This window comes from Callospermophilus lateralis, chromosome 3, assembly GCF_048772815.1.
Source record: "Callospermophilus lateralis isolate mCalLat2 chromosome 3, mCalLat2.hap1, whole genome shotgun sequence".
NCBI lineage: Eukaryota > Metazoa > Chordata > Mammalia > Rodentia > Sciuridae > Callospermophilus > Callospermophilus lateralis.
Window position 1 is genome coordinate 96080045 of NC_135307.1, and position 21012 is coordinate 96101056.

At 31.1% G+C, this 21012-nt stretch overlaps 1 protein-coding gene across 3 annotated transcripts in view; it reads right to left on the reverse strand.

Moving 5' to 3' along the window:
* The window catches only part of Trpm7 (transient receptor potential cation channel subfamily M member 7), a 103200-nt gene that overhangs the window by 40528 nt on the left and 41660 nt on the right, over positions 1-21012 (reverse strand). For 2 of the 3 annotated variants that reach the window (XM_076850775.2, XM_076850774.2), the window contains exons 11-22: positions 20140-20240; positions 17562-17696; positions 13104-13157; positions 10877-11017; positions 10329-10463; positions 9083-9363; positions 8654-8882; positions 7346-7501; positions 7125-7268; positions 5208-5336; positions 3523-3801; positions 35-209 (exon numbers count right to left, since the gene is read on the reverse strand). In XM_076850775.2, coding sequence (XP_076706890.1) covers positions 35-209; positions 3523-3801; positions 5208-5336; positions 7125-7268; positions 7346-7501; positions 8654-8882; positions 9083-9363; positions 10329-10463; positions 10877-11017; positions 13104-13157; positions 17562-17696; positions 20140-20240 — 1959 coding nt within the window. The remainder of the gene's footprint in view (positions 1-34; positions 210-3522; positions 3802-5207; positions 5337-7124; positions 7269-7345; positions 7502-8653; positions 8883-9082; positions 9364-10328; positions 10464-10876; positions 11018-13103; positions 13158-17561; positions 17697-20139; positions 20241-21012) is intronic. The other variant, XM_076850776.2, reaches the window with a different exon arrangement.

Genomic DNA, 21012 nt, shown 5'->3' on the forward strand with positions numbered 1-21012 from the left:
TAAAACAAATTAACCAAAACAAATAAATTCTTACCATCAATTTCATATGCGTAAACTTCACCAAAAATCATCCAGTATGGATGAAAAACTATATCTTTAGCAAGAGTCCAAGATGGTGCTTCATGAGGATAAAGTATTGCCTTTCTAGGAACACCAAAACTAAGTAATACAAGAGCCATAATCACTACAATGTAGAACATATTGGCTACCTGTTAAAAAAAAAAAAGCTGTTAAAATACAAGGGAATTTAAATACAATAAAAAATTTTTCATTTAAAAATGTATTTCTAAACTCTAATTGAGAAATATAATTTCTGGAATTTCTTTTTATTCCTAATAACTACATTAAAGCAAATCTTATCACTACATAAACCTTAACATCAAGGAAACTTTAAAAAAAAAAAAAAAGAGGGCTAGGAATTTGGCTCACTGTTGGACCATCTGCCTGATAATGTATGAGGACTTATCCCCAGTACCTCAAAGAAAACAAAAACAAAAGAAAATGTGAAGCTAAGAAAGTCGTGACCATCTTTATCTCTAAAATGAACTATATCACTGGTTCAAACTAGAGGCTGCCCATCTCTAGGGTCCACAAAGATTTTCTAAAAAGCATAAACATGGGTAGATTTAGGGAGTCAATTTCCCTAAGAATTCTTTCTTAAAGCTTTTCCACTCTTACAATGGACGTACAGAGTCTCTTTTCCATTCTGCCTTTGGTAAGAATCTTAGGCTCATTTTCAATAGTATGGCATTATTTCCCACCTATTCTGAACCCTACCCTCTTTTGTCTAGGAGTCAAAAACCCCCAAAACTGAATAATTAGTATGAATGCTGAAAAAATAAGTGATACCAATGTCTGGACAACAAATATTTTCACAAGTAGGATAGTGTGTATGTGTAATACTTTAATTTCAACAAAATTGAAAAAGAGCCTGAGTTATCATCTATTAAATCATTGCAAAATAAATGTGGTTAAGTCACAACATGAATTTTTATGTTTTTGAAGTAATTCAAAGAATGATGTAAAATGATAATCTAATTACTATCGATAATTGCTACTATTTACTTAGGAATACAGTTACTTTCTAAAAAGTTCAGATTACCCAATTTTCAATGTCCTATAAAATCCAGGCTAAATGTTGTCTATTCAACTGACTGCCAACTAGCTACTCTTTATTATAAAAGAAACTATAGCCAGACTACCTTTTATTTATATCTTATGCTTTCAAACAACTCATATCCCATTACTTTAAGAAAATTCTCAACAGAATGATCTTTTTCCATGAATACCCACGTTTGGAATTCATGAATTTAATCAATAAACTATGTTGTTAGGTAAAAATCTCATAATTTCCTGAAATATTTTATATACTACAGGTTCCTCAAGTTAATTACAAAATTATAAAAAATAATTACAGGATTGGTAAAATAAAATAGAGAAATGTGATTTCATAAAGTCTGGGGGCAATCCTGATGCTTGCTACATTGTCTTATACAGTGTGAAATAATAAACAATAAAAAGATACTTGGTTAATAACTGGAAATTTATAAAATTTATAATCTGCTGCTAAGAACATAAAAATAAGAGAAAAAAATCTTAACAAAACTATCAAAATAGTGATTGGTCATATCTGTGTGTACGTGTCTGTATGCATGCATTTCAATCAGCACTGGGGACTGAACCTTGGGTGCTCCACCACTGAGTCCACATCCCCACATCCCCAGCCCTTTTCATTCTTGAGACAGAATCTCACCAAGTTGTCCAGCCTGGCCTCAAACATGAGATTCTGCTGCCTCAACATCTTAAGTAGATGGGATTACACATGTACTGCTGCACCCAGTTAATGTTCAGTAATTTTTATGTAATTTCTTCCTACTTGTAATTACTTTATTCATCCAACCAACAAATACTTATTAAGGAGAGCATAGTATGTGAAGGTAATATAATAAGTACTAGAGAAATAAAAATGATCAAAGCCAGACATGATTCCTACCATAAGGAGTTTAGTCTTCTAAAGAAAAAGATAAATAATTTAGTAAGAATGTAGTTTAAAATACAGACACAGATAAAAATATTATGAAAGGAAAGAACATGTGTCCCAGAAGGATATAAAGCAAATAAACTTGATCCAGCTAGGAGGAACCAAAAAACCCTTCCCTGAAAAATACGGTGTTGGAGCAGAGATATGAAGGATAAATTCAGGTTTGTAAAAAATAACAAAATAAAGACAAAACTAAGGGTATGAATATAGAGGACAGTGTAGTTCCAGGTAGAAAGAAGAACATGAATTATGCTATTCTACAGGGGCTGTGTTAAAAGAAAGAAGAGAAAAAAAAATTTTTTTTTTGAGACAGGGTCTTGGTATGTTGCCCAAGCTGGTCTTGAACTCCTGGACTCTAGATAGACTCCCAAGCCAGATGCCAAAGTAGCTGTGACTCTAGGCCTACAACATCCTGCCTGGCTCAAAAAGAACATTTTAAAAAGCTGATGTGACTAGAGTACAGATACAAGATCAAGAATATCTAAGGTTTAGGGGCTGGGAATGTGGCTCAAGTGGTAGTGCGCTTGCCTGGCATGCATGAGGTACTGTGTTCTATTACTAGCACCACATAAAAATATTTTTTTTAAAAAAATCTAAGGTTTAATAGTAAAGCAAGGAAGATGTTACCTTTGGAGGAAACAAGATAAAGGGTATAAAGGATTCTATTTCTTACAATTTCATGTGAATCTATCATTATTAACAAAATTACATTAATAACAAAATTAAAAAAGGGGAGGGTGGGGAAAAGGAAGAGAGGGAGGGGCAGAAAGGGAGATATAGAAAGAGGATTTTTAATTAAGTACACTGATCTCTTGGAGCAATGTAAACCCATTAAAATTCTTCAAGATGAGTAAGTGACATATACAAATCTGCATTTTAAAATAATCATTCTAGTTATGATGTGGATCAAAGACAAGCCAAACTGGTTGTGAGGAAACAGATCACTAGACTACTGAAGGTGCCTGATGATGTGGTTTGATATAAAACAGTAGCAGTAAAGATGAAAAGAAATATACAGATTAAAGTTATGACTTCATATTCTTCATTGTCATGCCAAATATTTCTAGGAAGAAATATTTAAAAGTTACAAAGCATTTCAAGGAAACACAAAGTATGTTTTTTCTAACCTTATTTTATTCTATTATTTATTTATTTTTTAATGTTTTCCTTTTTTTTAGATGTAGATGTACACAATACCTTTATTTTATTTATTTATTTTTATGTGTTGCTGAGAATCAAACCCAGGGCCTTGCATGTGCTAGGTGAGCACTCTACCACTGAGCCACAACCCCAGACCCTAACCTTATTTTACTGAATATTTTTTCAAAGGTTAATAAAATATCCTTAAAGAATGATAGATCTGGAGGAAGTATGAGGCAATTCATTCACTGGTTCAAATGAAGCTATTTTATAACACACATTTTTATAACTTTTAAGAAATAATAAAACCCAGGAGTATTAGCAGATGTATATCAACTTACCATTTTTCCAATCATCATTACATAAGGTCCTGCCTGTTGATTTACAGCAAGAAAATCTAGCAAACGCACATACCAAAATATTATATTAAGACAGTATATTAATCTTCCAGCCACAAAAACATGATTATCATATGCATTCTCAAAGTTCCATTTGGCTCCAAATCTTAGTCCAAATCCAATGAAGAAAGAAATAATGGCAATTGTATCACTGATATTGAAATAATCACTAAACCACACTTTAATCTTCTGGCTTATTTTCCCAGCTTCAGACATAAAGATCTAAAGGTTCAACAAGAAGAAAAAAGTTTAATGAATTTCTTCATATTTAAACATATACAGCACTGAATTATAACACCACAAAGGAATTTTAGTCATATTTTAATGTTTCAAAGTGCTTTTAATCTGTTATCTTGGCATTAAATAATGTACTTAATTACCAAAATAGTAAGCTGGTAAGAGATAATATGTCTTATAAATAAATGACCTGCTCAACCAAGGTCATCCAACTAAGAGGCTAAAAATCTTAAATTATAACAAAGTTCTCTAGACCTGGATGGAATGTGCAATGTTTTGGAAAAGTTGTTTTATATCATATTAAAGTCCTACTTGGGATATACTGGTAGTATCTTCCAAAGATGCCTTATTCATAGAAATTAAATAATTCAATGGTTTAAGTAGCTGTACTTATCTAAATTATCTAAAACATATTGCTTCTCTTGAATATGATGAATATTAGAATAAAAAAAAACTTTTGAGAGGAATGGTATTACATTCACAACTTCAAAATGAAGTGAATTCTAAATACTGAAAAGTCTCTTGTTCATCTCTCTTAGTCAATTAATTACTGTAGTCACTGGAGGCAACCAGAATTACTGTCATCTCATGAATCCTTGTAGACCTCTTTAACGAATACATACATTTTTTTTATCATTCAACACCTTAATTTCTTCAAACACACTGGTAAGATTTTTATAAACATATGACCCACAGCATTTAAAAATGCATGTTATTTAATAAGATAAATTTCTATATTTAAATGGGAAGTACTATACCTTCTTATTACTTTTGCAATTTCATGTGTTCTCTAAATGTATAACAGAGTCATGAAATAATTCAAAAGTACTGATGCAAGTGTTATAAAACATTTATGTAGCTTTGAGTTTAAACAGAAAGTATACAAATTTATTTAAGGAAAAAACATTTTTTCAAAATCAGGATGTTAGAAAATTATAATTTAACCTAGACAGGTTTAATTTAACTGACAGCTGGATATAAACCTAAATAATGATTTGGTGGGAAACACATATACTTTAGAGGGTAGTATAAGAAAACAGCAAAATGAAAATCTAGTTATAATTTACCTACCTAATTGGATATATAAATATAGGTGATACCTTTTGAGAGTAATAGCATAAATATAAATATTGAGGAAAAAAACAAAAAAATCTATGCTAAGTTTCAGAGACATATCATTGTATTTGTAATGTGACAAAGTGAACAGCATATTCACTGATTTCTATTTTTTTGCCATTATTTTCAGAACAGTAAAAATAAACATGTTCTATACTTCTATAATGTTACCTCCCACTGAATTAACACACACATACACACATGCACATCTCAAACAAAACAAAAAATCTTCCATGCACATAGTAAGCTACCAGTAGGAAAAACTAAACACATACCTCACGGACTTTCTCAATGGCATAGGTAAAAATATAAGCAATAACAATCCATTCTTGAACTGAAGGTAACCGTTCCATTTGTACAAGAACTACAAATGTATAAAGCATCAGAAATCCTAAGTATGCCAACTAATAAAAAAGAAACAAAAGTTATACGAACAAAATTGATTACAAAATAAAACATTATGGACAGTTTCATGTATATAAAAATAATTATTGGAGCTAAGGCAGCCTAGGGAAATAAAATGCAATACAAAAAAAAAAAGGAAAAATTTATTTGGTCACCTGGATTCTCTGTTTTTAAGTAGCCATTCACATGAATACAAATGTAAAAAAACTTACATTCTGGGGAAAGAATTCAGGGATTAGATATAGTAAATTAGTCTCAAGTTAGAAGGTATGGGTGTCAATAAAAAAAGCAATGGTTGAAAAAACAAGTTCTCAAATATTCATCTTAGCACAAAGGCTAAGACTTTGGCAAGTGTCTGATAATCGATGAAAAGAACAAAATTAAAAAAAGTTTTCCTAGGAAGGAGAGTGTAAACTTATTTATTCAGACTCAGACGCTGGTTAAAAGTAGGGGCTGGGGTAGCAGCTCAGTGGTAGAGTGCTTGACTAGCATGTGTGAGGCAATGGTTCAATTCTCAGCACCATATATGAATAAACAAAATAAAGGTCCATAATTAAAAAAAAATTTTTTTTAAAAAGTTGTTTTTTTTTTTTTTTTAAAGTAGGGGCTAATTTCATGTGTTTCTTTAGGCATGTCCATCCCTAGAAAGAGATATCAGCAAGAAGACCAACTAGAAGTTTCCAGAGCTCATTTGCTCTTCCCCTAATTAGAAAACCAAAACAATGAATAAGCTACTGTGCTTCAACAGTTGAGACCATACTACTAAGGACATATGCTCTATAAACTATTAGTAAAATCCATTTTTCCATGAAGCAAGAGAAAAGCCAAGTGTACAGGTAACTAAGCACATAATTAAAGAAGTCATTGATAAATAAAAACCATATCAATGATCTGGATTATTCTTTATCACCATTGATTAACATAGCAAGCAGGGTCATTTCTAAACTTTTGTGTATTATCTATGAATCCTAGAGCACAAGGAATTATATCAGTTTTTTGGTTAATATTTTACTATCAGTTTCACTAGATGATCTGTATTACCCACTTATACAACAATGGTCACAACACATACGTGTTTAGTATATTTTTATTTCCAATTAGAATTAAAATTTGTTAGTGTTTATCATTCCAGATGCTGGCAATTGGGATAATCTAAATTAAATGTATTGTTCTTTAAAGTGGAAACACTTTCTAATGATATAAGTTAAATCAAGGTTACTATGGGATTCCAGACCAAAGGTTCCCTAAAACATATCTTCTTAAAACATCATGTCTGGGCTGGGATTGTGGCTTAGCAATAGAGTGCTCACCTAGCATGTTCGAGGTGCTGGGTTTGATCCTCAGCACGACATAAAAATAAATAAAATAAAGGTATTGTGTCCAACTACAACTAAAAATAAAGTTAAAAAATTAAAAATTAAAAAAACAAACAAAACAGAGCTGGGATTGTGGCTCAGAGGTAGAGCACTTTCCTACCATGCAGGAGGCACTAGGTTTCATCCTCAGTACCACATAAAAGTAAAATAAAGATATTGTGTCCACCTATAACTAAAAAATAAATATAAAACAAACAAACAAACAAAAAAAACCCCAAAAACACAGCATCATGTTCTCCCCTGGGAGGGAGGGAGGGAGGGAAGGAAAGAAGGAGGGAAGGAAGGGAGGGAAGGAGAGAAGGAGAGAAGGAGGGAAGGAAGGAGGGAGGGAGGGAGGGAGGGAAGGAAGGAAGGAAGGAAGGAAGGAAGGAAGGAAGGAAAGATTCATGCAAATACTATTTAAAAACATACCGTATTAAACCAGAACTTTACAATTGGTGCATGATAAAAGGCATAAAATTTTCGTGTGATTGGAAGCTTTTTTGATTTTATATGCATCTCCATTTCACTCTTTCCTTCATTACTGTCCAAAATTCTTACTTCTTTAAATACTTCCTACAATTTAAAAAAAAAAATTATTGTACATTTATTCACAACAAACTTTTATTACTTCAATTTTTTTTCTTCCTTACCATAGGGATCTCTTCTGTTATGTTTTGAAAGTTGTTTTCACTATCTTCCATTGTCATCTGATGAGCATCTTGAGATTGTGGAATATGGGACATTTCAGCCTTGGTTTTATATTCTAGCATTAATATGGCAGGTGGAACTAAAATGCTTAATATCACCTAAAATTTTTAAAGACATATAAGTTTGCATTTTAAAATCAAAGTTTTAAGAATATTTAAAAAATAGCAAAGAGACATTAAATATCTTATAATTGTTAGCCATTTTGCTCCTGGAAATACAGAAAAAATAAATGTTCCTTTTTTAAATGCTGTATTTAAAGAGGCCCAGGTTGAACTGTTTTAGGGAATAAAAAGCATTTGGGTATTATGATAATGAGCATGTTGAAGAGATTTAATTATCATTATAGACCTGTCTTTTAAATACAATCAAGTTACAATTTATACAGAAAATATATTTTTGTTTAAACAAAATTCAAGCATTATGAGGTGCTATGTGCTTAATTTTATCTTAAATCTCTTTGCAAGTGTTCCATGTCATAACGTGATTACTCAGCTTGTGCCTCTATAAACAAAAAGGCTTATTTCTAAACTTTTTCATATTACTTGCAAAATCCTAAAGCATGTAGAAATTATAATTGTACAAGAGGTTTACTGTTAGTCAATCCTTCAACATTATTTTTAGTAGATGATTAATATTTGTTACCCACTATGGATAAAACTACTTGCCTGATTTCTGCCTTCTACTTTCTGTACCTTATTAAAAAGATATAAAAGAATAAAAATGGAAGTTTAAAGCAATATCTCACTATGACAAAACTGAAAGGACCAGCCATTTCCCCCAAATTATTAACCTTAAAAACTGGATATATAAATATCCTTATTCATAAACATCAACTAGATAAATGGATATACTTGTCCAATACACTTAAAATAATTTAAAAGTAACAAAAAAAATTAATAGCTAGATCCAGAATTTTAGAATTTGGAAATCAGCCTTTCACAAAGCAGCAAATCTTTTAATGGCTGGCTGTTTAGGAGTGTAAATGCCAATATTCCTCATTTGTTGTCCTTGCTGCTATCTCAGAGGGGCAATAATCATATCCACCTGAAAAAAAAATTCAAGACTAAAGAACAGGAGTAAAAAAAAAAGAGTAGTTATGTCACTTTGAATAAAATGCCAACCACCCTTTCCCCTTCTTGCAGTCCCTCCCTCTATTATCACCCTCACAAATCAAAGCATTTTATCACATATCTACTCTAATTTCTCTGTTCTAACTCTAAACTTTAAATCCAATTATTTTTAAGGTATACCTTGTACCAAGAATTTTTTCTCATGTTCAGCCTTCCCATCCACATATCAGATAACAACATTTGTGTACAGGTGTGAGCTACAAAAGGTCTAAGTCTTGAAGAAACTGCTAATTTAAGGCAGGTTGAATTACTCCAGTTTTTCAGTTCATAAGTGAGTAATTTCATAGCCATGGTTTCATCTTGTCTGAAGGATTGCTCTAGTAATTCAACTGCCAGTTGGCCAAAGTCACTACAAAAAGATAAAAGCCAAAATAAGCAGAAAAGTTTCTTTCCAAGTCTTTTAAAATATTTACATTTAAAAAATAATTTTCTTAATTGTATCAATAAAATTACACACATACATTCTTCTCCATTAAGTGCTTAACACTGTAACATCCAAACCCTGTATTTTGTTTTTAAAATGTTTTCAAAGGATAAAATGCCACTTACTTGGAATATTGTTTCAGTTCTTCTGAAGTATCATCTACCAGGTCACTCTGCTTTGCTTCATAAGCCATTGAACGATAGATCTTACAGGCAACTAATGCTTTAGCCATTGATTCTTCACCATGCTGCCATAAAAACCGTGCCATAACCTGCCTCTTCATAAGGCAAGCCCAAATTAACAATTCATTAAGTGGATAAGGAAAGCGCTTGGTTTCTGGATCATCAATATCTACAATTTCATCTTTGGTTCTTTTTTTCTTTCCTTCTTCCATAGCTGTATCAATCTTCAATAGAAAATAAATGTTACAATGCTCATTATAATGCATGACATTCATATTAGTGAAAAATTTTACAAAATATTTTGTTCTACTCTTCAACTTCATAACTGCCCCAAATGAAAGAGTAAAAATTTTATAAACTTTATTATTGCTTATAATTCATTTTATAAGAATTTCATTTCAACAAAAATGTCTGTAATACGTTATCTACAACTGAAGAAAGGGCATAATATCTCAACTAATAAAACTTTGAATACATTTGTTGTACATATTAATCAAATAAAAATGGAATAAAGAACTGAAGCTATAGCTCAGTGGTATGGCACTTGCCTAGAGTATTTGAAGAGCTAGGTAGGTAGGATACCCAGCTTTGCAAAGGGCAGGGGGGAGATAATGGAATAAAATGATTAAAAATTTTTAAAATTTGGTTATTACAGATAAATGTGAAAAAGCAACAAAAACATTAATTGACAATGAATATATTTATGTATGGGAAAATAGACTCAAAGTTATAAAATATTCAAAACCAAAAGATAATTCCCACTAAAACAAATAGTTTTTATTTAATACTACTAAGTAATTATGAAAGAACAAAATCAAAATCCAGAAAGGATAATATTTACATTAAGTACCTATGGTGAACTAAATAAATATATTTTCTTTTTTTTTATTATTAGTTGTTCAAAACATTACAAAGTTCTTGACATATCATATTTCATACATTTGATTCAAGCGGATTATGAACTCCTATTTTTACCCTATATACATATTGCAGATTCACATCGGTTACACATCCAATTTTTTACCTACTGCCATACTAGTGTATGTTGTATTCTGCTGCCTTTCCTATCCTCTACTATCCCCCCTCCCCTTCCCTTCCCTCCCCTCCCATCTTCTCTCCCTACCCCATCTACTGTAATTCATTTCTCTCTCTTGTAAATAAACATATTTTCTTTAACCAATAAACAAACCTTTGGTCTATAGGGCTGTGCTGTTTTAATGAAATGATTATGTCTCGTTTTTTCCTTTTTATCTGCTCTATTGCCAAAAGATTCGTGACTCTTTCTCAATTGAGGAGTACTGCTGGAGGTATTTCGGCCAGATCTCTGAAAATGAAAGCTCATTAACTTTTGCAGATTTAAATATTATGTTGTAAAAAATTCAACACTATTTTTATATATGCAAATATATATGTATGAACACAAACAAAATGATTGATTTAGGATTACAATTATAAATATTGCTTTCATGTTTTTTTGATGTGGGGTCTTCCTATGTTGCCTCGTCTGTTCTCAAATTCAACGACTCCAATAATCTACCCACATCAGCCTCCCAAGAAGCTGGGACTACTGGTATGTACCACCATGCACAGCTTATAAAATTTCTACTTATCCTTACTTGAAATCTTATATTTTTAAAGACAATGTTACTTTCACCATTCGAATGTAATTAATTCTTAACTTAAAAAACTTGTTAATTTTTACATACATATATAAAATTCCTGACAAATATCACATACCCGACTATTTCCACCAAGACTATTATATATTAACCGAAAACGTTTCCGAGTATAGGTGCATCTGTAGGTTCCTCCCATGAGATATTCAATAACAAGTCCTATATCAATTAGAGTGATCTTATATCCTGGAGGAAGATTTCCCTAAAAATAAAATATTAAATAGAATGTTATTTCTTAATATTGCCATGTCATGCCTATGACTAGGCCCTCTCAACAAAATGAGAAATATTTACTCGTTTCAGGAAACTAGAGTAGCCAGCGGCTGTCTTTATAGGAGAAGAAAATGACTTGTTTCTCTATTTTCTTTTATGAGAAGAGGGAATTCCAAAGTTTTAAGGTCTCAAAGGTGTGGATTAGGACAGGAATATGGCCTAAAGCACGAAGATAACAATTTGATGCCTCTGCTGTCCTAAAAAACACAGAGGCAATGGAACTACTAGAGCCAAGTGTTTTGTTTTCATGATTATACATAGCAATTTTCCTACAAAATAATGTTATAGGTTAATTATGTTTCCAGACTGGTCCAGAAATATTTATTTATTATAAAAATCATATTGGCTCTAGTAAAGATTACATAAAGTTTTTAATCCTTATTCAGGATTCAACTACATTTATAACACTATTTAGAGCTAAGATTTCACTTTCACACTTTAATGGGAAACATTTTAAACTAAGGAAAATAAGGTGAGTTGTCTTAAAAAAAAATGTCATGTTAAACAATTTCTCAAGCTCACAAAACTCAACATAATTAATATGAACCAGAAAATAATTACTGAATTTTATTGTTTACCACTTATGGAAATAAAACAATTTAGCTTATTATCATAGCCGTCCATGTAACAATGTTAATATTTGTTTCCATAACTAAGTGCTGGGAATTTGGTACTGGGGATTGAACAAGAGCCTTCCACATGTAAGGAACATGCTGTACCACTGAGCAAGGCTCCCCACTCCTTGCCCAGTTCTGTATTTCTTCTTGCTGACCTATGTAAGGAAATCATAATGCAAATGCTTTACAAACTCCTGGTCTGAAGGTTATTCAAGCTTCAGGGGAGGGGAGTTTTAATTACTAAAAGGAAAAAAAAAAAAAATCAAATCAATGGGAACTGTCCAAAATAAGCAAATTCTTATATTAATAGTTGCCTAGGGAGGAGGCAGAGATGAAGAGTAGAAAAGGAACAGAAAAAGGAGTGACTGCTAATAAGTACAGGGTCACTTTTTGAAGTATTATAATGCTCTCAAATTAAGACTATGGCAATAAGTACCATATTAAAATAGTAAATCAAAGAGATATACACGTGAAGTGAATAAATTTTACCATGTTGTCAAATATACTTCAATAAAGTTAGAAAAGCTCATGCAAAAAATCAAAGTAAAGCAAAATTTCTTACATATAATAAGGTTTAAGTTCTTCTTATGGAATACAAATTTAGTATTAAATAAGTTACAAGGGCTGGGGTTATGGCTCAACAGTAGAGCACCTGCCTCGCATATGTGATGCACTGGGCTCAATCCTCAACACCACGTAAATCAATAAATAAAATAAAGGTATTGTGTTGCGTACAACTAAAAAAAAAAAAAATTTAAAAGTTACAAACCACATAAAGTTTTGGCTTTTTCGATAGTGCACACAGAAAGTAAAAGTTCAAAAGAATGAGGAATTTTAGAAACTTCACAATGTTTTTCTTAATGTAATATGAGTACCATTTGAAAAAAAAAATAGTGAGTCAATTTAGTCACTATAGAATGAGGTTAGCCCATATAACAGTGCATTCAGTTACCACCAAAAATGAATCTTATTTTATAAAGGTGAGAGAGAATTTCACTTTTTTTTCCCTAGTCATGAAGATTACCACTTAGTATATCTCTTAATACCCATATTTTATGACCTTTATATTAGGAAAGATTTCTAAGAAACAAATTTCTAATGAACACAGAGAAAGCTAACACATTCTATCAATGATTTTTATTTTACGGACCAAAAGCATTATAAAGTTCAACACACTGTTGCATAACCAGAGAAGTTCAGGAAACTGTTCTTAATTTCATAACCTTCCCTTTTTCTTGGTTTCTGGTACATTATCCTCTTTACTTTTATCACAAATTTAGCACTAATTTTATCTTGTCATTTCATTAATGTTTTAAAAATGTACTTATGTACTTTTTTGGAAATACATAAAGTAGAAATGATATTTTTTAAATAATATTTTCAAAAACAATCTCTTACCTGTTTGACATCTCGAACAAGGTGAAATAGCATTGGATTGGTTGGACCTTGTTTCTTTAAGGAGAAAAAAAGAACAGCAAACTATTATTTTCTTCTAAAAGAATTTTTTTGTTATTTATAGAACTTATAAGGATCTTCTTAAACAAATTATACTATTTTGGAGTTATTTCTTTAAAATTAGAACAAAGATAGGACATAACCATTTTATAGTATTATATTTAAAATTATCAAAAAGGTGAATAATTATGGGGCTCAGTGGTACAGCGATTGTCTCCTACATGTGAGGCACTGCGTTTGATTGCCAGCACAACATATAAATAAATAAATAAATAAATAAATAAATGGCCATCAACAGCTAAAAAAATATTTTTTTAAAAAAGATGAATGCCTTAAACTTATAAAAACGATGAATAATCACAGAGTATCACTAAAATGATATTTTTTGTTTAATAAGCCATGACAACATTATCTTAATTTTTTCCTTTAGCTGTAGATGGACAAAGTACTTTATTTTTATGTGGTGATTGAGGATGGAACCCAGTGATTCACACATGCCAGGTGAGCACTCTACCACAGAACCACAACTCCCAGCCCCATTAATTAATTATGCCTTAAATTTACATTTCTTTAATTGATGGCAGGGCTGTAAATTCCCTTCTTGTTAAAAATGTCTGTTACTTCTAATCGTCAAGTTGTATGAGTATTTTAAATAGTTTGGGTAACAAACCTTTAACATTTATATTGATAATCATTTCCCCATTATATTCTCTTTGTGTATACTGTGTATTAAAGTAGACCAGATACAAGTTTTATCTTTACAGTAATCTTAATTTGAGGACATTCGATATTTTGAAAAACTGTTCAGGAATATATCCCCAAGAAGACTGAGGTAAATGGATCAAAGTGTCTTCTCTAAACATTTTACGCAGAGCTCTGACTCCTGTGAAATTTATTGCAATAAATTCTATGTGGTACAATTAAAAAAAAAACTTAGTATTTTAAATATTGTTTAAAAGAATTATCAAATGGAGAGTTTTATTCAGCCATAAAGAAATGAAATTATGCCATTTGCAGTAAAATGAATGCAACTTGAGAACATAATGTTAAGTGAAATAAGTCAAACTCAGAAGACGGTCAAATGCTTAGAAAGGAAAAAGGAAAAGAAAGTGGGGAGAGGATCTCATGAAAATCAAAGGGAGATCAGTAGAACAGAGAAGAGGGACTATGGGGAGACAATATGAGAGGGAAAGGGGAAATACTGGGGAATGATATTGGCCAAATTATGTTGTTATATTGTGTGCACACATGAATATGTAACAACAAACCACTACTATGCACAACTACGACACACCCACTTAAAATGTGGGGGGAAAACGTATTCCTAGTTTACTTGATTATAAAGTTTCTTAGGTTTAAATCTCCAAAAGTAGAATTATTAATTCAAAAATATACACATACATAATGTAAGGATGTATATATTAAAGTTAGAACAACAATGAAGCCAACTGAAAGAAAAAAAATTATCAAATGAGATTTAATCCCATCATGTTATTAATTTTTTAATTATCAATGAGGTTCTTAGAGTAATCAATCAATCTACTTTTCCATTTTGATCATATCTCCTTGGGAATACAATTTCAAATCCAGATACACAGACCACTCTTTCTTAGGAAAAAAATTATTTTCCTACATGTTCATGGTTTTTAAATTCCATACAATATTTAAGATTACCATAATTGATACTGCACATAACTATATTCTATCTTATTTGTTCTGTTCTCCTTTTCCTTCTTTTTTCTGGAAGTTGAACCCAGGGGTACTCTACCACTGAGCTACATCCCTAAGCCCCCTTTAAAAATTTGATTTAAAAAAAAATTTGATTTTTTAAGAAAGTTGCTAAGGTTGACCTCAAACCCCTTCCTGCTTTAGCCTCCTGGGTTGATGGGATTACAGACATGTGCCACTGCATCCGGCTTACTGTCTACTAGGTTATCTCTGCCAATTTTTTCTTATACATAACTTTTTAAAATAAACATGTCTTCTTAGTTAAATGAAATATTTTAGATGATTTTAGAATATTATAAAGTTTCACTATATTTGTCTAACAGAATATAATCACAAAGAAATACACTTAGTACTGTGGGGTGCGGTACTAGAGAGTGAACCAGGGGTGCTCTACCACTGAGCTATATATACCGTAGTCCTTTCCTATCACTGGACTACACTCCAGGTCTATTTTATTTTTGAGACAGAGTAAGCTAAGTTGCCAAGGATATAAGACACCAGATATCAAAATGTATCTGGAAATACCTGAATCCCCTTACACTTCTTTTTGAGGTCCGTAGGTCAAAAGGTCAAAACTATTTTTATAATCATATTAAGATTATACATGCATGTTGTTTCACTCTCAGGTCTTTAAATGTTCAGTGGAATTTTTCAGCTGCTTTTTTAAAAAAAGTGTGTGTGTGTGTGTGTGTATACATATATGTTGTTGATAGTTATTTATTTATTTATTTATACATAGTGCTGAGAATGGAACCCATTGCCTCGCACATGCCAGGCAAGTGCGCTACCGCTAAGACATAGTCCCAGCCCTTTTCAGAGGCTTTTTGACCCATGCTCTTATAAGACTAAATTCAGAAGCAAACATGAGAATCCACACTGCTTTTATGAGGTCACACATTAAAGAGGTTTGTAAAATGTAAAATTGTTTTCTTACTAATTTTCTTTAAAAATAAGTTATTGGTTGGGGATGTAGCTCTTATGGTAGAATTTGTGAATTTGCATGCATTCAATCCCTAGACAGACACACAATAATTTTATGTTAACATGTATTGAGTTTATTATTGTTACATTAGTATAAATTGAGAAATGTTTGAAAATCGGTTTCACATTCTAATATTTACCAATACACATAAGTAAAATCTCTTTAGAACAGCACTTTAAAGTCCTCAATAATTCTTATGTAGAAGAACCTTGATACCAAAAGTTTGATGTTTTAACTTTTTTTTAACATGTTATAAACACTCAAACTTTTGAAAATCTTTTCAATAATTGAAGCTTATAGTATCTTAACTCTTTTAAGTTACACAATTTTTTAAAAATTTCATGCCTTGCTAATGAGATCAATTTTAATTTTATTATTTTATATTTGCTTTACACTTCAGGGAGAAACCTTACTTCGCAATGAATAACCCTTTTAATTTTTATATCTAAATTAGAAAACAACAGAAAAACAACAAAATTTAAGGTAACTGTACTGGACCCCACGAAAGGGAAAGGTTGGAAATAAAAGCATAATCCCTACTCAAAAAAAATTTATAATCCACAGGAGAAAACATAAGTTTTATTAACTATGTTAGTAGGACTGGCTAGTACTCGCATGGCATTTGAACTAAGTTTTTAAACAATGAATAAAATTCTAATAAATCAGTAGAGGAAAACAAACTAGTACTGTTTATTTAAACAGAAAATGCTTTTTTTTTTTTTTTTTTTTTTTTAAAGAAAGTAGCAGGTAGACAACATAGTTGGAACACCCAGTATTTGGAGGTGGGAGTAGGCAAGGGTTGAAGTAGGGGGGAAAGATAAAGTGAGCAATATCTAGAGCAAAATGTCAAGATTTTTGAAAATCAAGCTAAAGGTATGAGTACTATTATACACACATCAGGTGGCCATCACAGGTTTCCAAACTGCAGAAAGATATAGCAAAACGTCACTATAAAAACAAAAAACTGATTTGAGAAAAGATTAAATAAATAGATAAAGAGAAATGATTACTGAAGTAGTTGTAGTGAAGTAGACAAGCAATGATTGAGTAGTACAAAGATATTGGGAATGAAAAGGAGAGAAATAGGTGGAAACTGATGAATGTCAAATGGTTTTGTAGAGAAGTCAACATTATGAAATTAGGATGTGGTCACAGTGCTTCTCAAAGCATAGCTCAGTTAAATTCATACTGGTCCCATACAAAATCACAAAAAGGGTAGTATTTACTCTAATGTTAGGGACATGAAATTTGAAATAAAATGAGAAAGGGCTTTATTACAACTAAAAAGTTTTCAGGAGCCTTTTATAAGAAAAATGAAAAACTCAGAGGGACATAAAATCAAATCCATGAATGTAAAAACCAAAAAGAGGAAAAATAATATGTAATTTACCCATTAGACAAAAGAATCAAAAGAAACATAATCAGACTCAAAGCAGTTTATCCTCTAGGAGATAGTTATTAAATCTGCATTACTTTCATATGTGGCTATGGAGATAGGGAAAAGCTGGAAAAACATTAAGAGTATCATACAACAATCCATACTAAGACTGGCTGTATTTTTTTCCATATAACCAGCAAGACACTGAAGGCTTTATCAATAGGAATGGATATGTTCAGGTAAAATGAAATTTCCCAAAGGTGATAAAACAATAATATGTAATTCATAACAAAGAATTTGATCACAGACTTACAGTGTTGTAAAGTTCTTCCAGTCTTGGAATGGTAAGGAATTTATGCATGCTTACTCCATTTTCAATAAGAAGTTTTACAAATGCAACTCTATCCATTACAAGAGCATCAAGCATAGCTTGTTCCAAGGATCCAACCTAAGAGAGTATCAAAATTAATAAATACATTTCACATGTACTAATTATCATGACTTCTTAAAAATTTAAGTCCTTAGAATTTATACTTATTTGTTCTCAAATAATTTTAAAACACTATTGGACAGATACAAAATAGTGAAAGGCTAGGAAGAAATAAGTTATTTAGAGACAGATTAAAAAAACCTCTCTTGAAGAATAAAGACTTTTCCAAAAGAATATTCCATAAAAGTTATTTCTGTAAGAGATCAAGTGTTACATAAGGAAAAAAAAAAAAAAAAACCACAAAGTACAGTATCAATTAAATCTGGAGTGGAAATATCTTAGAGCAATGGTTCTAAATGTTTAGGAAAGGTTTTGGATGAAACATTTTTCTTAAGTCGGGGCCATAACTAACTTTTAAGGAGAGGACCAAGAGATACCAGAAATCATGTGATATGATGAACAATATCAAACAAATAGGAACTGTATCACATCATAAAACATTAGATTCCCTGTTAGATGCTCATGAGTAAAAAATTAAGACTTCTATTTTATATATGAACAAAATATTCTGTCTTAATTTTTGTACAATAGTTCAAAAATACAATTACAAGTCAGACAAGATTTACTTAATCTTCTTCATAATTTTAACAGAAATTATTCACCTTTAGGGGAAAATCACATTTTTTGACAGCAATACAACCTGTGACAAATCAGCTTAATACAGATCTATCAGTCAGCATATCAGCTGTTACTTTTATATTTCTTAGCCTATTTTACAAACTTCGACAGTCTTCCCTATCAAATACTAACACATGAGTGTAGGAACATGATGTATAGAGATTTTATTATCATTAATAAAAGTTTTAATAACATCTCCTATAACTGCTTCTTTATATTTTTAGTATTGTGGCACTATATGATAAAAAGTCTTTGTAACAAAATCAGTTTCAAAATTCATTGTTTCTTCACCTGTCTTTTTTTTTTATATATATTTTTTTAGTTGTTGATGGACCTTTACTTTATTTATTTATGTGGTGCTGAGAATTGAACCCACTGCCTCACAAATGCTAGGTAAGAGCTCTGCCACTGAGCCACAACCCCAGCCCTTCACCTGTCATTTTTGAATCATATTCTAATTCTGTCTTCAGAAATTTACCACACAACTACACAATTTCTCTATAGCAGCTTATATTTTTATTTATTTCCCCAGTCTACTTCAATTTCCATAACCTAGCAAAGGATAGGTCTCTAAAATCTTTTTAAGTATATACTAACGAAATGAGTGTTAATGATGAAAATTCATGATGGAAGGTACGTTTTCTGTGATTTTTTTCACCACTCCATTCTAACATGGAAATATTTTATATTATCCTTAAAAATAAAACCAATTTATTATGAGAATACAATTTTCTCTACATAATAGACTATAATTTACCATGGCGTGTTTATTCCTATTTTATTTAACATTATTTCCTCTTTCTATCTATCACATATAAATTATTCTGATTTGTTATTGCTCTTTCTAGCATTATCATTTAAAATTACTCTAGCACCCATTTGGTTCTCTCTGTTCTTTCCTTATCCTATACTTACAAGGGATATTTTTCTGTTCCCCAATGGTACTTAAATCACATAAAGGATGATAAGAGATTCAATCAGGATGATAAAAATTGATATATTGAAAGAGTTGTGTGTGTGTGTGTAAAGATTTATTGATGGAACTAGACTGGAGTATATGAGAAAGAGAAAAGTAAAAGATGACACCAAAGTTTCTCATCTCAGAAGCTGCAAAATTTATTGTACCCATTTCGTTGAATGGAGAGGCTGTAGAAAGAACAGATATAAACATCCAATGAAATATGTATATAGAGTAAAAATTCCAAGGCTCTTCAATTCTAGAATTTTTAGATACCAACATACCCTATAAAATGCAAGATTATCAAGAGGCAAACATAACTTTTAAAACCTAAATAGATCTGGATATTGTAGAAATGTTAAGCTAAATGAACTCTGCACCTGTGGCAAAAAGGTAAAATGTGAAGTTAGGTCACAGTTTCATCAAATACTTTGTTATTATAGTTGTTCCTTATTGTCTGTGAAGGGTTGATTCCAGGACCCCTTGGCTACTGAAATTCATGGATGCTCACATTATTTATGTAAAATTAAATGGTAAATATTTGCATATAACATATACATACCCTCCTGTATACTTTAATTATCTCTAAATTATTTATACCTAACATAATATAAATATTACACAAATAGCTGTTATGCTATACTGTTTAGGAAATAACGACAAGGGAAAAAAGTGTGTACATATTCAGTATAGATGCCATCATTGTCAGACTAACCACATAGTACACAATCTGTGGTTAGTTGAATCCCTAGTTGTGGAACTTATGGATACAGAAAACCTGAAGTACTGAGTTTAATTATATGTGTATATAGATTATTTACGTACCAGCCACTGCTGTCCATAAACAAATACATGATTTTTGGCAATGTCAACTCTATCCCATGCCAATGTAAGGATAAGCTGGTCAAATGCAGATGCATTAGTACCTAATTGAATAAAAAAAATAGTTTGCAAGTTTATCTCCATTAATATGTTAACACTTAGGAAATCTCCCTACCAGCCTTTAATTAACTTACACATCTGGTGTCAGACATTGCTCAGAAATACCTGCCTCAGAGAGGTAAGAATAACCTCAGTATGGAGGCTTTTATTTTCCAACTACAGAAACTACACAGCCTCATTCATTGTAAACAATTCAGAACGCAGAAAAATAAGAAGAAAATGTTGATGATCTATCTCTATTACAGAATCAGTACTGGCTGTTAAGATTCTGGAAAAATATCCTTTCATGTCCTTTTCTGTAAATATATAAGTGCATTCAGATACTTCTGTTTATCTGAAAATGGGATATTATTCAAAGTGTTCAGTTTTTGTGTTTTGCGTACCTTACTATGTATGATATCTTAGTTTCTCAACAGTATATACATATCTACTCAAGTACCTTACTATGTATGAATCTTACCAAATATATTTTAGTATAATCGATGAACACAGCATACACACTTTAAGGTTTTTTTATATATTCCCCAAATATGTTTCAGAAAGCTTACATCATCCACCAAGAGCACAAGAATTTAAAATTTATTTTTATTTTCATACTATAATATTGACCATCTTTCTTCCAAGTATTTGAATTCTTCCTCCAGTATCATTTACATAAATTTTGACTCATTTTTCCCATAAGGTATTCATCTTTTTCTTAACAATTTTGAAAAGCTCTTTGCGATTCCTCCACTTTAAAATTTCTGCTCCTTACTT